This window comes from Artemia sp. Qi Xiang Cuo, chromosome 12 (genome assembly GCF_049724085.1).
Source record: "Artemia sp. Qi Xiang Cuo chromosome 12, ASM4972408v1, whole genome shotgun sequence".
Lineage (NCBI taxonomy): Eukaryota > Metazoa > Arthropoda > Branchiopoda > Anostraca > Artemiidae > Artemia > Artemia sp. Qi Xiang Cuo.
The window spans coordinates 18,214,938-18,233,067 of NC_142805.1; the positions used below are offsets into that span (position 1 = coordinate 18,214,938).

General features: G+C 34.3%; 1 protein-coding gene across 1 annotated transcript in view; it reads left to right on the forward strand.

Annotated features, from left to right (window-relative positions):
- Positions 1-13,925, forward strand: part of Rab2 (RAS oncogene family member Rab2) — a 37,890-nt gene extending 23,965 nt beyond the window's left edge. The window contains exons 4-6 of the mRNA XM_089098403.1: positions 3,390-3,565; positions 7,892-8,072; positions 12,020-13,925. Of these exons, the coding sequence (XP_088954529.1) occupies positions 3,390-3,565; positions 7,892-8,072; positions 12,020-12,115 (453 nt within the window). The 3' untranslated portion in view covers positions 12,116-13,925. The remainder of the gene's footprint in view (positions 1-3,389; positions 3,566-7,891; positions 8,073-12,019) is intronic.
- The last annotated feature ends 4,205 nt before the right edge of the window (positions 13,926-18,130 follow it).

Below are 18,130 nucleotides of genomic sequence, written 5' to 3' on the forward strand. Positions count from 1 at the left end.
TAATGCACTTATTGAGTCTTTTAGACAGAACCTTTTTTGTTGTAAATGTCCCAAGCTTCCCATGGTATTTAGTTGCTATGGAGAAATTGTCAGTTGGTAATAGACACCGATATATTTTAATAAAAAGAAAAAATGGTAGGTTCTTTCTATGTTCCAATTTTAGATTTGCTAAGGTCTTACAATTTTAGAAAAGGTTATGAAATTTTCTTACTCCACTGTAAATTCCGATTGTGTGCATAAATGCAAGCTGTGTAAACATCGATCAACTAACCCCCCTCTCATGCCCACCATTTTCCCAAACACATGCAATCAAAATTTTGAGATATCCATTTTGTTCAATGCAGTTGAAAGCTTTGGAAATTAGGTCTTTGAGGATCTTTATATGTGAGTAATAATTGTGTATGTATATATGTATGTTCTCAAAAAAGGCTCCATGTTTTTTCGGGAAAATTAGTATCTTGGGATATTCTCGCATAAAAAAAAAAACGATCTAGATACTTCAGAAGTCTGAGAAAAAACGTTAAGACCCTTAATTTTGGTTTATGCAAATAACGTCATGTACTATGTTATTATATCATAGGCTATAAGCATTTCTTATGACATCATATAAGTATTTTCTTAGATGATCTCATGCATAGCATAAATATGATTGTTGAGTTTCCAACGCAACAGTCATTTATATAATTTAATGTCAGTTGAAAGGACCAAAAAACGAAAATTTGCAGTTGCAGTTACTATAAATGATGATTCTTGGGAACCAACACCTGAACTATCAAGCGGGATAAAATGTGAAATTTGACAACCTGGACCATCAATTGCGACAACACCAATACGAACAGCTGAAGCAAAGGCCATTGCTAAATTGTCTGAAATAATCAAAATCCAAAAACCAGTCAAAAATTAAAATTGAGAGAAAAGATATGGACAGTTAGATGATGTGCTAAAACGACAATTAGAGCGTGTTAAAAATGAAAATGAAGGACAAAGACACACGCGGTTAGAAGACATACGACACTGAACAAGTGAGGGAGTCAAAAATGAAAATGAAGAGCAGAAAATCAACCCGGAAAGCAAGAAACAAAACATGTCAAAATTGAAAATGATAGCGATGATGATTGGGTTTGGGATTTTGACATGGATATAAGTTCATCAATGCCTACCATAACTTTGTTAAAAAAAAAAAAGTTCTGCGATATGTATTTCATAATGACGAAAGATAATCCGAGGTGTAACAAAGCAAAAAAATTGAAAATGATGGTGATAATGATTGGGTTTTGGATTTTGACATGGATAAGGTCATCAATACCTATCATACCTTTGAAAATCATGGACTGGGTAAATCCTTGGAAGAAAAAAAGTTTTGTCCCATCACCTGAACAATTAAAAGAAAAGAAACAATGGTTCGGCGATAGGTCTTTCATAATGACAAAATACAAGCCAAGGCAAAATAAGAAGCTTTTGTCCCACCACCTAAACAATAAAAAGAAACAAAGGTGGTTGTCAATGCCTTCCATACCTTTGAAAATCAAAAACCTGGACTAGATAAATCGTAGGAAAAAAAAAGAAGTTTTTGTAATGTTCGAAATCTGGTTAATGTCGACATTCACTGGTGAATGGTCGACATTCCTTTTCCTCTGCTTGGATTCAATTAGCTTTATGAGTCAGCTTTTTAAGTCTTTTGCAAGCTATGATGGTAAATTTTGAAGTTAGGTTACGTTAGATTATGTCAGTGTAGGTTAGGTTAGAAAAGATTAGGATAGGTTGGGTTAAATTTTGTTCAAGATATCAGAAATGGCTATATATATATATATATATATATATATATATATATATATATATATATATATATATATATATATATATATATATATATATATATATATATATATATATATATATATATATATATATATAGTAGGGGCCCCTATACTAGAGATATTGCTTAAAATGCCCCTCCCCCTGTTACCTACTTGCCCCCCTCCCCTTTTTCACCGAAAAAATACATTAAAATTGCGTAAGTTATATCATCGCATCACTCCAGGAAGTTGCCAATGCCTCACTTGGTTTTGGCCAACCCTCATAATAATTTAAGAAAAAAGAGATTTAATTATTTTGTTAATAAATCCATAAAAAGACATTATTTCCCTTAATTTGTCTATCCAAATATTTTGTTACTATTATTAACAAGTTAGAATATTGACAACCATTTATTTATTGTGAGGGCTTCCTTCTTTGATTTAGGTTGAGTGCTTTATTAAGAGGTAATTATTTCAGAAGGCAAAAGAGGTACTTAATAGAGAAATGAAAATTCTATAACTTTAAAAAGGTAAAAAGCAATTCGACTTAGAATAAGAGTAGGTTCATAAAATATCGTAAATTTACAAGTACCATCAGAAAAGAAACAAAAAATTCAAAGAAATAAAATTATTTATTTAAGTGCTCAGTTGCCATATATTAGGAAGTTTAATTTGAAACTCAGTTTGTAAGTATTAATGTAGGCCTGCATGTTATAACTGGGCTGAAATGTGGGCAACATTTCTGGTTGTTTTGTGGGTATTGTTGAATTAAGTTGAATCCTTTGTTTAAAAATGAGCATCATAATCCAAACAAATTTGTGTTTTGTGATACAAAATGTAAAATCTTACAACTATTTAGAAATGTATATTAGAAACCATTTTTTTGCATGTGTAGATATCAGAAAGTGATGATGCCAACTTTTGGGGCGGTGATGGAGTTTGTGCCACAAACTGAACTTTTTGCTCTTACACTTCTTCGCGAAGAAAGTAAGATATCTCTCTTTTGTTTTTGTAAGTCTATATGTAAAGTCAAATTATTGTTGGACATCATGACCTTTGTTTCTTATTTATAAATTCGATGTTTGTGTTAGAGGATCTTTCAATTGTTTTCTGTTCAAATAATACTAACTAACAACTCAGCGCAGCACCAAGCCGCCTGAGGCTAATACAGCCACGAACGCTCCTCCTCCATCCCAATCTATTCAAATCCTTCTTCTTTACACCCTCCCAGGAAGTTCCCATTTTCTTTAAATCTTTCTTTATGTCTTCCTCCAACCCCAACCGCGGACGACATTCTTTCCGTTTAGCCCTAGACGGTTGGCCAAAAAGGACAATCTTTGGCATTCTGTCATCCTTCATCCGCAGATCATGCCCATTTCGACCTTTCGCTCATTATAGCCCTAGAAAGCGGGATTGAAACACACTCTCTTAAAGAATGCTTCTGTTCAAATTCCTGTAATAATGTCCCTCTAGAAAGTTATGGGTATCTTTTGGATTGGGAAATGTATAGTTAAGCCTTGTTTTCAAGCCCTGCAGAGCTACTTGGAGTGTATAACAGTGATTACACTCTTTCATCATTTTATTTTTGTACAGGCTGGACAAGAAGCCTTCAGATCCATTACCAGGTCTTACTATCGAGGTGCTGCCGGGGCGCTTCTTGTGTATGATATTACAAGACGGGACACATTCAATCACTTGACAGCATGGCTTGAGGACGCTCGTCAGCACTCAAATTCAAATATGGTCATTATGCTGATAGGAAATAAAAGGTGAGCTCTTCTTATTGCTTATTGTGCTTTCCATATATGCCTGGAGATACTAATATGACCTCTGAAAATCACCTGTATGAGTCAAATTTTGCCAGAAAATGGGGATGGAGCCTACTTCATCTTTTTCACATAATAGAATAAAATTTAATATAAAAATTTCTTTCATAGCATGGTTGCCGAATTTGAATTTCGCGTCATAAATAGCACTAATGCATATATATCGTAACGAAAAGTTTTGTCATCACTGATGTTCACGTCAGGTGAACTGGATCTTCACGTCTAACATAATCCATTGTACAAAATACATAAATAAAATGAGTCAAAACTTAGTTTAAAAAAAAAGAAAAAAAAACCCATAAAATTAATGGCTAGTTTTCCTGGCTATTATACAATTCAAGAAAACGCGGAACAAAACTCCTGCGATATCTTTCATGTTTAGCAGGGACGGGAATCAATTTGGAGACATTTTGGAACTTGATACGGGACGGTCTGTTGCCGGCGGAAAGGTAGGGTTCGGGAATGATGAAACATAATCGGGGAATAGACAGGGTCTTGGTACCGAAACGGAGGCATAGGAGATTCCTTTTCGCGGCCAATGTGGTGAGTTCGAACCTACCTAGCAGATAATGATATGGAACGTTCCCTTATCTATTTGTGATTCTTATTGCTCATTTTTCAACATTTTTAATCTCATAAATATGCTGTGAAGAAAGACCGAAATGCCAATATGGACAAGCATACTCCAGTATTTGCCGGATGAAAGAATAATAAAGTTGAAGAAGATCCTTAATGGGACAAGAAAATTTCATCTGAAGTTTTGACAGGGAAATCGAAGGGGAAGCTTGTTTGAGGATGTTTCGAACATGGGCATCCCACTTCAAGTCAACAGTAATTGTCACCCTAAGTAGTTTAATGCATGTGACAGAGATTTCGGGAGGAATGGGGTTTATAAAAGAAAAGGGTTGGCATTACCATGCTAACCCCCAATTACCATGTATTACCGATGGTAATGCTTAAGTATTGCCATCGGAGAGAATGAAGGAGACAGGACATGTCTCGCCAGACCATCCATTCCAGCATTGAATCTTGAGGCTGCTTGGGAGATCATATGTTTGAGGATGTGAGTTACTCACATCCAAGTCAAAATTAAATTAAAATGAAGGTTGGCATTCAAAAACTCAAAAACCTTATAGTAGCACAGTGGATTGATGCTGTGCTTGGCAATATAGGGCCCAGAATCCGATTTCAGCTAGATCATAGGCTAGAACAGGCTTATGTTAGACTAGATCACAGGCTTTATGTTTGTCCCAGCAACTGAAACGTTTATTCGAAGTCCTATCAGTGGCGCTGGAAGATCCTTATCATTGTCATCCAAAAGCAAAATAAAAATTAAATGGCAAAAAAAACATATGATAATACAACCAATGAATTATAAAAGAAAAAAGGTCATAAACAACAAGTGGAAAAACGTATCAAGTCATTCTAATTAGTATTCTATTAAGAGAGAGATTGCACTGGGCCTAAAAACCTCCTAGACCAAGAAAATCCGTCATTAAAGAATGTTTCTTCTTCTTGTTTCTTTCTATTAAATAGTTGTAAAATGCTTATATTTTAGATAGTAATGTCCTCTAATTTGTATTGTTACTCCGATTTTTAAAAATTTTTGCTCCGGTTTTTTTTTGTGTGTTGAATTATTTACCGCAGTTGTGTTTATGTGTCGGGCCAACATTTGAAGAATTCTCCTGGCTCTTTTTGTTTCTGCACCAGGCGCAAAATATGTGCCGTTTGGAGTCTTTGGGGTCCCTTTTCTCTCTAAAATTAAGAGATTCATTGATGAGAGAGAGTTTTCAATATGTCTTAGGGTGTATGCTCCCTCTGAAAGAACTGATTTTGTGGTAGTCTCCAGCTGTATTTGCATCATAAGGACGGGATACTTATTTAATTTTATTCATTAATTTCAAATCTAATCATTTAACGTAAATGATAGGCTTTCATAGGAATGACCCAAACATGTTAGTTTTCAGTCAATGCTATAAAAAAACTTTAGTCAAATATATTAATCAAATACTATATAATGACTTAAGTCAAATACTATTATAGTAAAAATATGGTTAATTTGTTAACGAGTACAACAGTTATCAAAACACAAAAGCTACGAATTACTAAGAGAACGAGTAAACTGGTGTCAGTTTTTGAACTTTTTTCAACCGGTGTCAGTTTTGGAAAACAAAATATTTTTCAGTCAATGCTATACAAAAAACTTTACTCAAATATACTAATCAAATACTATATAATAACTTAAATCAAATGCTGTTATAGTAAAAATATAGTATATTCGTTTACGAGTACAACAGTTATCAAAACACAAAAGCTACGAATTATTAAGTGAACGAAAGCTTGGCACAAAACTTGGAGAATAACGGTGTGAGATGGAGTAAAATGGTGTCAGTTTTGGAACTTTGACAACCTTGTAGATGGGATAGAGCAGGAGAGTTGGGCCAAGTTTCAGGTACAGTTTCTCACAAGGGACTAAAAGGGGGTTAAGTTCAAGATCTTTTAGATAAAAAGAGTAAGGCGAGAGGGAACCACCATAGATGATTGATAGTTATCTTCTCTGAACCCGTTCAATTTCTTCACTTTCTTCTCTTGTGAGGGTGAAATTCTAAGCGGTATATGCATGTATTGCTAGTAGGTGGATGAACATGCAGAAGGTTAATTTTAGTTTATCCTTTGGAACCCGGAGTTTCTGTAGAATTTTCAGTATTTGGATAGCACTGTTTGCCTCTCTTTACACTCAATCTTGTACTTGCATGCCAAGTTAGACCAGAAGAGATCACTATCCTTAGCAAGATAATGCTGTTGCTGAGGAGGCTTTGGTCTATAGGTGGTTCGAATTCAGGTTGCCTTTTCGTAAGAAATGAGAATGCCATTACTAACTATTTATTTTCATCTACCACCATATTCAGTTTAGCTGCTTCAGATATCACTTGTTCAATGCAATTGAAAGCTTCACTTTTACCCGATCCAGATACCGCCTCAGCTAGGCAAAGATTATCGACATACTTCAATCTTTCGTCTAGCCTGGTTGCTATTTCACTGACCATGAGGAGGAAGCACAAAGGGCCGATTACTATCCCTTGCGGGACCCTGCAGAAAACTTGCAAAGGAGAACAAAAATTATTTGTATGTTTTATAATTGTTCTCTGTCTGTTAGGAAACTTTTTACAATATTAATAAGATGTTCTGGAATATAGTTCTTTGGCATCTTTTCTAGAAAAATTTATGAGCGGCAACATCGAAAGCTTTTTAAAAATGTATTGCAATTATAATTAAATTTATCAATGACCCGGCCTCATATAGTTGTTTAAAAATGAAATTAAGCAAACTAGGGAGATAGTGAATAGCTGAATACTTCGGGATGTTACCAAAATGCTTCTTATCAATTACTTCCAATACATATTTTTTTAAACCATCTTTTGGTTAAAAGATGACACCGTCGATTGGTGTGATTGCCCTCACGCCAGAGAAATCTTTCATTGCTCTTTTTTCGGAATAGAAGTGATTAATCCGATTTTCCATTATTGCGTGTTTTTTTTTTCAATTTTTAAAACTTTCAATGTTTTAATCATCCGATTTTCAATTATTAGAAACCTAATAATTGAATTTGACAATGCATTTCGTTCATAATACTTGAAACATTGACAATTTTTTTTTTTTTTCTAAAGACAGCTCCACCTTCGAATAAAGCCTAAAACGTCTTGAGTTGTTTGCTGCTTTATGTTTTTAGCTTACTTTTTGCTAATTTCTCACCAAATTTTCTATTTTTAAACCATCAAAAACTGCATATGGAGGTCTTTCCCGCTGAATTCCGGCTATATATGGAACTTCCCACTTTCTTGAACTTTCCAGTTGACCAATTAAAAGAACCAGGTCTCATTTTCCTTGTTCTTGGTACTTCAATAAAAATGAATAATGAAACTTTTAAGTTTGTACATTGAATCATAGAAGAACAAGCTTTCTGCAACCTAGCTTTTACGTATAGTTTGTTTTATTTATTTGTTTTTTGTTTGTTTTTTTTTGCTTTTTTAAAATGAGAATTTTGAATGTTAAAGAAAAAGCTCCCGGCCTAAAATTTGCTATGCTAAGTTCAAAATGTAATCTTGTATCCTCATTTTTTTATGTATTCACAGTTTTATGGAATACTTTTCTGAATTTTTCTGGTCGAATTTCGGAGTGTTGAAAAGAAAAAAAACCGTTTCACAAAATGTGGCGGAGCGTGCTTTTTGTTCTTGTTCTTTTTGCCAAATATATTTTTATCTTTTTCAGTGACTTAGAATCAAGACGCGAAGTAAAAAGGGAGGAAGGAGAGGCTTTTGCCGAAGAGCATGGCTTAATATTTATGGAAACTTCGGCTAAGACGGCTGCCAATGTAGAAGAAGCTTTTATAAATACGGCTACCAAAATCTACAACAAAATACAAGAGGGTGTATTTGACATAAATAATGAGGTAAGGTCACCCACTTAATCGTATTTTTAATTATTTATTAATTATTAGTTTTTAATAAGTCTTTAATTATTTATTGGTTATCAAAATTTATTTATTTACAGACTATGGTGAACGCCAAGTTTCGTTTCCGGCCTATCTTTTTATAGTTTCAGGTATAGTGTCAGAACTTTGTTATTTGTATATGTTACCGTGAATGTCCGAAATCTGGTTGATGTCGGAATTCACCAGTGAATGTCCGAAATTCCATTTTCTCTGTTTGGATTCAATTAGCTTTGCGAGTCTGCTTTTTCAGTTTAATGCAAGTTATAATGGTAAAAGTTAAGGTTTGGCCAGGTTATGTTAGGTTAAATTTGGTTATAAATATCAGAAATTGGTTGAAAGCCTATCGTAAGCTAATCCAACCTAACTAAACCTAATCTACCCTAACCTGCCATCATCAACCTTGCATTAAACTGAAAAAGTTGACTGGCAGCGCTGACTAAATCCAAGAAAAAAAAGAAGGTATTTTGGACATTCACCAATTTGGAGATTCACGGTAACATCTGTATACCTAAAAAGTGCGTCATTTGATAAATATATGAACGAAAGTTTTACCATTTTTATAGTGGAAGTATACTCCAGCGATGTCCACGTGGAGGGAGAATTATAATTCCCCCCCTCCCAAGATTGACCTGTAGAACTGGCGCTTCTGCATTTAGCCACAGATGCATTAATTTATGATGGTGCTAAAAGAAACACAAATCTACCTTTGAATTTTCGTGCCGTTAACTTTGATTGTTATTTTCATCAAATGTCGATGTATTTAGGCCATACTATAATTCCGAAAGGGCAAATTGGTTATCATTCACTTGGTCCGGAATTTGGTATGGGGGGAGAGGGGAGAGTCTAATAAAAGTAAAGGAGACAAATTGCAAAAGATCAAGAATATTTTGAACCTAAAATCAAGTTCTAAATTTTATGAAAAATGTCTGCATGGTTTCAAATTTTGTTGAAATGGCAAATTTAAGTTTAAGAAAATACAGTTTTACAAGTGATATACAATCAAAACGAAAAATAATAAAAATGAATTAATTATTTTACAGAATTAATCATGCCTAGCCAACAATTTTGTAGACTACAGAAATTGTATTTTCATTGACAATCCAATAGTGCAAGCCGAGAGTATAGACTATCAACGGAAAAGCCGTAAAGCATAGAACATGGGATTTTCTTTTCTTTTTTTTCCCTATTCAACATTTGCTGAGGATCAATGTTTATTTCATGAGAGCAGGGGACAAAAACGCCTTCTAGGGGGCAAAAACGCATATTCAAAGTTACAAAACCAAGAAACTGCTTAAAATCATCAGAGGAATCTAACCATCTGTTGTAACCATACAAGCCCTAGTATTTTCTCCCCTGAAATTTGTCGTTAGCGTAAATGCAGTATAAATTCAAATAATACAATGAGACAAGAACTGTCAAGTGTGGACTCCTTGATATAGAATTTGGTTTATTATAATAAGAAGAAGCATGGAAATATGGAAATCAAAAACAAAATTTTATAAAGTTCCAAGTTTCTTATAAACCAATATTGTTGTTCTTAGTTTTATTAATTTAGCTAAATTAATCAATAATTCCGCCTAAAATGTTGTATTTTGACTATGCAATTTTTGATGTGTTAGGTGCCCAGAGTCAAAATACCTTGTCTACATCTTTCTCTTTTTCTTGTCCGGATTAGTAAAAATCCGTTTTCGCATAATCTCATCATTAGAATCGAATTCTGAGCTCTGCTGCATGTTACTGCAACTGAGTTTTGAACTCTGGATCCCGTGTTACTAAGATCAGTCCCACTGCGCCACTACAGGACTTCGATCTTTTTCGTTTGTCTTGTCTTACAATATCTATTAATTAGTTGGGGGAGTGGCAGTATTACCACCTGCAGCACATTTCTATTATTTTTAGCAGTCTTTTCTCGGAATACTGAATTGACAATATTATCTAGGGACAAATTCTACGCAGAACAATTCTGAAAAAAATCAAGTTCAATTTTTTTTTGTTAAAAAAATTTGATTTGATTTTTTTTTTTAATAAAGGACTAATCATCGAGGAAAAATTGGAACAATGGAAAGAGAAAAGCTATAAGAAAAGTTGGTTTACTGATTTAGTGAGGTATTTAGTTAATTTTAGTCCTGAATTGTAAATGCAATGATTGGATATGATCAAGAGCTAGGCTGTCGTACGTTTAATTTGTGCCTATAAGGCCCAGCGTGGGGTGAGCCATCCCATCCTGCTAAAGAGATTAAAACGGGTTGTAATTTAAAAAATCATAAGGAGGGAGAGGGTCTCCATAGCATTCTTGTCTTCAGACTAGAAAGCTGTGAAATTTACTGCTAAAAATCATATTTTGTTTGAAAGGTAACTTAAATCCTATTTAGCTCCATTGTAACTCAACCTCATTCATATGAACCCTGGAGCATCTCTTTCCACATTCAAATCAGCCTCATGGAATTGAACAAACTCTGATGCAACTCAATTTCCGTTTGGACTCATTAACTCAATAGTATAATTGAACCACATTTCTTTTGTTGCAAGTGATAATAGCTTGACTTAAATCAAATTGTCCTTATTTATTAGTTGCTGGGGGAACTAAGTTTATTCTGTGCATTAGGGTCCACTTGACCTAGGATCTAAGGGATATAAGTTTCGAGCCGATCAGGCGAAAAAAGTTTTTTGGCATATCTTTGGACTCCTCACAAAATCACTAACCCATGAGAAGTCAATTTTAGATGGATATTAATTGAGTGGGGGTGGACTAAATTGGGGTCAAATTGATTTTCCACGGTATTGAGTTGAATTTAAATGAAAGTTGAGTTACGCCATCACCGCTTATATATTAATTATCCAACAAAAGTAACAACACGGCTTGAGAAAGCCGATTTTTTTTTAACCGAGTGCCAAATTTTATCGTTTTGTATTTTATACTAGTTTTTGTATATTGGCACGGTTTCTCATAGCATTCAGGTGGGGCCACATCAAGGTTTGGAGGGCTAATGCCCCTCCCCCCATCCACTCTAGAGATTTACACGGCAGGGAAGAAGCCTAACTTGGCAAACCCTAACGCTATTGGCAAACCTGGATTAAAGGTCTGCTAGAATTGTTGCCTTCGACTGTAAGGGAAACATTAATACATTTATGTATTAATGTATACGATCACACAGGTAACATAGAATATTTAGTGAAAATTCACGACAAATATGATGGTCAGAATCTATTTGAATTGAACAACTTTCGGTCTCAAAAGTTTTCATGATTTATTCAATCTTTAATCGAGAGATACCATCTCTAAGTTCAGTCTAGCCCAAGGACGAAGTAAGAATACCCATTCTTGGAGGAGAAATTTCAACCATCCGTCCACCCCTCCCCTGCCTACAAAGAAAATATTAAATCTTTAGAATATACAAAAAAAGATTAGGTAATGCAGTATCCGGTGTTATCCTTTCCCAGAGATGAAATGAGGGCAAAACTTATGTCGGGGGGGGGGGGGAGGGTCTTCCACTCCGTCAAAGAATCGAAAATAAAAGTTGTGTGCATGCATAGATTCTTCAAACGATACCGTCTTCACGGTTGGTCGGACCTAGGGACGAAGTAAGGTCATTATTTCTTGAAAATTATCTTGGAGAGGGTATTTTATTCTCGGATAATACTTTTTTGCCGATGTAATGGTGAGTATTGTTTAGTGATGTGACCATCTTGGGAGAGTTTATAAAAAATATGTTATTATTCTTAAAATAGAGATTTAAACGTTTTAATGTTTTTTTTTTTCTATAATATCCTATGTCTCTCTTGTATTAGTCTTGAGGAACTATTCCTCCTCCTTCCTCTATGTGCATTAGTGCAAAGTATCTATATAAATTATGGATTTAATGTGTGAAATGGGTTATAAAATATTTATTTTTCTCTTATTTTAGGCTAACGGAATCAAAATCGGACCCCAACATCTTCCACAAGGAGGCAGTGCTCAGTCGGCTAGTGCGTCAGGTGGGCAATCTGCTGGCTGCTGTTAAAAATCTGTCAAGTTGCAGTATATACTATTTCTTTCAACGCTATTAATGGTGGAAATGTTCTTGGCAGAAGATTCAAATTCAGAAAACATAAAAAAGGTTTCCTCTCCGTGTATTTGAGGAAAACGAATCAGTTCTAAAATAGGAATGGCATTATTAAATATGTATCCACGTTCTGTTTGCGCTACAGTTATTTCTGCTCAGTTTAGCCAAGAATAGCGTTGTATTAGTAGGGCATAGGTCTCTTTGCTATAGGATTTTATTTTCATACGAGTTATTTATAAATGTAAATCATTAGAGTAGTAGTGATTCGGTTAGCAGTATTTTAGATTGAAGTTGTGATTAACCATGCGTGTTCTCTTTTAAACGGTAATTTAAAGCAGGCTGGTAAAAGTGTCTCCTGGCCGGAAAAAAAAGATCCGAAAAAAAGGTAAAGCATTAGAGTAGTAGTGATTCGGTTAGGAGTATTTTAGATTTGAAGTTGTGATTAACCATGCGTGTTCTCTTTTAAACGGTAATTTAAAGCAGGCTGGTAAAAGCGTCTCCTGGCCGGAAAAAAAAAGATCCGAAAAAAAGGTAAAGCATTAAAGTAGAAGTGATTCGGTTAGGAGTATTTTAGATTTGAAGTTATGATTAAACCATGCATGTTTATTCTATTTTTAACGATAATTTAAAGCAGGCTGGTAAAACCGTCTCCTGGCAGGAAAAAAAGGTCTTTTGGTCTGTGAAAAATTGTATTTAAAAAAACTGTTTGTCGGCCTGTAAAAAAGGCCTATTTAGTGCTTAGTAATGATTAACTGGCCTGTTAAAAACGGTCTGTCGGCCTGAAGAAACCGGCATATCGACCTTAAAAAGGGGTTATTTGTCTGTAAAGTGGTATGTGTAAAAACGGCCGGTCCTTAGCCTACAAAAAACGTTCTTTCGGTCTGCGACAAAATGATCTGTTGACCTATAAAACTGTTGGCTTTAAAATCTACCTTTAGTCAGATTACGAAATACCCAATCATAAAAAGTGATTTTTTTCAAAGGTGTTCCACGTTAATTGAAAACAAATACATAAAAATCTTAATCATGCCATCCTAATTAAAAACCTAGGGCTCCAATGTCAGTTCAACTCCCAAATCGATTTAATTCCGTTAAAAAAAAGAGAAAAAGTGAAGATATTGGCAGAGAATATACATGCCTGATTTTGATCATATAAAATAAATCTTTCTAGTGGAAATAACTTCCCATATATTTTTTTTTTCATTTCCAAATGGAAAATAGCCTAGTCCACGAATTCTCATTTTAGCCAGCATTAATGAGGAGAAGCGAGTAACGTCAAAGAGTGAAATCAATAGCGTTAGGGTGAATATTAGCAAAATCTAAGTGGTTCATTCTTTTTTGGGAGATTTTCTGCTTCATACCGCCAACTTCAGTTAAGAACTGAATTTAACAGAAAAGTTTAATGCGTCAATGCTCCTAAAAAAATACAATAAAAGAAATTACTCCATATCCATTTTAATTAATTTGATTTTAAGTTTTAATTCTTACTCGGATGAATTCCCCGCCTCGGGGGAAAGTGAATTTCCCTGCATGACAAAATTTTATCCTGGAAATGCTTCGTAATGACAAAGATGTAAACACTGCAACTCTTAGATACGTAACATGGAGTTTAAAGTCTCGACATTTTCTTGACATAGTAGCCAGCAAAAATGCTCTGTAAGCCATTATTGCAACAATCATAGTATTTAATTAACGACTTTCGGATTTTAAAAGTTTAATACCATTAGATAGGTTACTACCACATATGTCTGTTTTTTTGTTTTTTTTTTATAAAAATAATAGTGAAAATTGTCAGTTAGACTCGTTTCTGCGTAAACCAAAGCAAAGAATAATATTTTTCTAGCCAAGTAACTGTTTTTCCAGGCTGGGAGACAATGGTTTCTCTATGTGTGAACCTACCATAAAAGAAGCTTAATGAATGCTTTTATTTTATTTGACATGAAAATTTTGGCTTTAGCTGTTTTGTACTTTTCGTTGTAGTGTCAACTAATAGAATTGCAAAGCGACAATCTGCAAGATATGTATTGTGTGTTTGTCGTTTAGTCTCAAAAATTTTCCTTCAAAATTGTTTTTTCACTTATCGCTATTTTTATACAGACGCAAATTTCTTGGGTAAGACGCATAATTTTGCGTCGCGTTGAATCTAGAAATATTTTGATCAGGAAAACAGAATGCACCAATGGGTAAAAGGAATGACAGACAATATATTCTATGAGAAAACTGATATTAGTTACCCTATTTAATCATTAATTTACAGAGTTGTTCGATTCTGATGTATATTAAAATTGTTTAATGTCGTCATACAATTTGGGATGTGTAATTTTTCGGTATTTTGACTTGCCTTTTATGACGTTTAAAAAGCGGACAAAGCAAATCTTGAATGCCCATATTTTACCCTTGAGTGTGGACGGGTTAAACGTAAAGGTTCCTATTACTCTTCGCGTTGACATTTCACCTTATTAAAATGCTTTCCCGGGAAAAATTGAAAAATAGTCGATCAAAAAATCCATTTTCAATCTTGACTCGCCCTTCTCTGGAAAAAATTATACCTTCCTTCCAAGGGGGGTTAGGGGGTAGGGGGAAATGTTTTTCCGACTGGTAAAAACGTAACAAAAATGAATATAAACAAATATTTGATGCGTTTGTTAAAACATTTTTTGGTAGAGCCCCCCCCCCCTTAAAAAAAACATTCTTGTAACCCCCCCCCCCCCCAAAAAAAAAAAAATCTTGAATACGGCTCTGCTGTCCTCCTTCCCTTTGAAGAACAAGACAAATGTGAACCTGCTAATATTTTTTGGCCGTAAAATTTGTATGTTTTGAGAATAGAAGATATTTTATGCTTATTTATATTTTACCCAGTCTAAGGAGGCTCTTATGTTGTGACATATATCTTTTTCATCGTTCTAAGGTTCACATCAGATTTGTGCCTAACAGATTGTGACTGCACAACAGCAAGAATACTGAGTCGCAGGATTGAGTCAAATAACAAATAGTTCAAGCCTTTAGAAGAATAGAAAAAATTTACTGATTTAATGTTACATATATATAAAATCTGTTTCACGGCACATATATTTAGAATTTCTATTTTTAATGACTATCTGAGAAATTGTCCTGGGTAAGAGGACATATATATATATATATATATATATATATATATATATATATATATATATATATATATATATACATATATATATATATATATATATATATATATATATATATATATATATATATATATATATATATATATATATATAGTATATAAATGACTTATATATGTATGAGGACTTATATATGTATATATACATAGTCTGTTCTTATGGTATAATATAGAAATCAATTCCTCTTCTGCATCTTCAGGCGTTATAACTTATTAATTTTTAACAATTGTTTCTGGTCAAATTTATAGTCCAGCAGTCTTATCACTATTGTGCTCGGATTGATTTAATCGTTGGTGGGAAATTTACTTTTGCTACGGTATTTCAAATGGTGGTACGTAACATTTTTGAAAAAGTGACATTTTTGATAATTTATATCTCACCCTCAAGTAAACTACGCTTTATCGATTAGTTCAATCTGTTTTCTGTTATTTTATTCGATTCTCTAAATATTTGGAACTTTCTCCTTTTTCTTCCAAGTCAGTTTTTCTTCTTTTCTTGCCTAAAGAATTAGTTGGAGATTTGGGCTTTTTGTTCCAGAATTGCTTGTGTTGCATCTTGGATCCCAGAAAAACAATAGCCGAGAAGCCTAAAATATATTTTTCATTTTTGCTTTTAGTTTCATGTAGAATTAGTTTTGTATAACATACTTTCTTTGAGCTTAGTCGATGGTGCAGGGGTGCCAATTCATAAACATCTAGGGGGGGGGGGCTGGAAAGACTTGTCGCCTTTTTTTTTATGAAGATTAAAAAATTGCATCTTCAAATTCAGGTGGGTGGGATTATCGTTTTTCTTTATTAAAAAAAAAAATCCAGTACCCCCCTCCCCCCCCCCTCAAATAGGCATCCCTAACGAATGCAAGCTGTGAGGCAGATGAGACTTAACCTAAAACGTCCAAACAGCACAGCTTCTTATTGTTCCTAAACACTCTAAACGCCTTTAAATGTTTTAAAATCTGCCAAGCTATACAACTACGAATACCCATGTAGAATTGAAAAGCTTCTTAAAAAAATATTAGAAATAGGCAAAAAAGACAAGCTTGGATAGGAGTTCATGTTATCATAGTTAGAAATAAAAAATTGTTTATGCAGTTGTAAAAATCGAATGTTTTACTTTAAGATTGTATAAATGTTTGTAAGCTATTTTTTAGGATTTAGACTGGCCATGAAATTTGCATGTTTACTTATTTTATTGTACCAGCTATGATATTTCAGCAATGCTAAAATACTGTTGTTGAGTAAGCTTGGATCACAATGTTTTATTTAGAATCTCTCTTTCTCTCTCTGTTATCCTTTCAACATTTTAATATGTTTCATGGATTCAAGAATAAATAGGGGTCGAAAGAGCTTTGGAGCTAGATGCTGGTAAACACCCCTTCCTCCATACACAGCGAAAGCTATTTAAATTTCCTTCAGAAAGGTAGAATGAGGCATCTAAAAACTCACCTGGCCTTCATTCGTAGTTTGGTTTTATTTGATCATTTGATCAAAAATGATCAAGTATTTATTTGATCTATCTTCGTAAAAAGAAAGAAGTAAAATAGAATCATGGAAGTAGTTTTAATCCAATAATCAATTTCAATTACCGTGTGTCAGTACTTCACGCTGTTGTGGCTTATATAATAGTCTCTGTGGTTATAATATTATTTTGTAAGTCTGACTATTCCCCCCTCCTTGCTCCTAAGAATTGTGTCGCCCTTTGCCTCCTTATACCCTTGTAACTGCATGTGAAAATCTTACCACAAATTTCTTGCGTTCCCATGGAGTCGCTGGGCTACGGTCAGATTCCCAACCTCTAAATAGATATAGAGGAGTATCGACTGCAGTTCTTTTGTATCGAACAGATTGCACTGTCTGTCCGAGCATAGATGTGGACAGGAGGGAGGGAGTATTTCCTGGCGAGATTGGTCTAAAATAGACCCTCCCCTCAGACTTCGTTTGACTAAATGTGCTTTGATGGTACTGTTCTGTTGCCGTTCTCATGGTTAATATCTCGTTTATGTTTTATTACAGTCAGACAGTTTCAAAATTTTGCATCCCCCCGTCTCCCACCGCCGCTTCTGTAAATGTGTATTGTATGTGCAAGATTTCTTATTGGATGGATGCTAAAAATTGTATTTTTCCATTGTTTAGAAGAAACAAACGAACAGCAGAAGTATTTTCCGTCTTACATATTACACTAGCCTTTGTTTTTCCTTTGCCGCTTCAATAGATTGGCTGTCAACTGTATAAGCAAGGCTGTACCCAGGATTTTTTTTCGGAGGGGGTTTTACTCAAAGATTTTTTCCGGGGGGGGGGGTACACAAAAAAAAAACTAAAAAAACGCGTACAAAATTTGATTATATGCATTTTTGTTGCGTTTTTACGAGTCAAAAAAATATTTGGGGGGGGGGGTTCAAACCCCCTAACCCCGTCTCTGGGTACGGCCTTGAAGATAGGACCTTGTCACATGGTAAAAAAGGAAGTTGTATTACTGCCGTCTGTCTCAAACCATGTATCTTGCGTTCTACGAAAATTGCGTTTTTCTAAATGTTATCTGTTTCCTCCAATGATATCAAGGATGAATAGAATCAACAAATAATATGTTTTACATGCGAGAAAACCCTCGTTGACATCCTAAGGAGATAAAATGGTAATTATAAGGAGATAAATGCTAATGAAGCATTAAAATGGATTGGAAAAGACTTGACTCACTGTGTACAAAAAAGTTCAATACCGTTTTTCTGTCTTTTAAACCGGCAAACGAAAAATGGATGCCATTGTTATGTAAAGGATTTCTTGATGTTCTCGAATGATTGATTGACTTCCTTGAA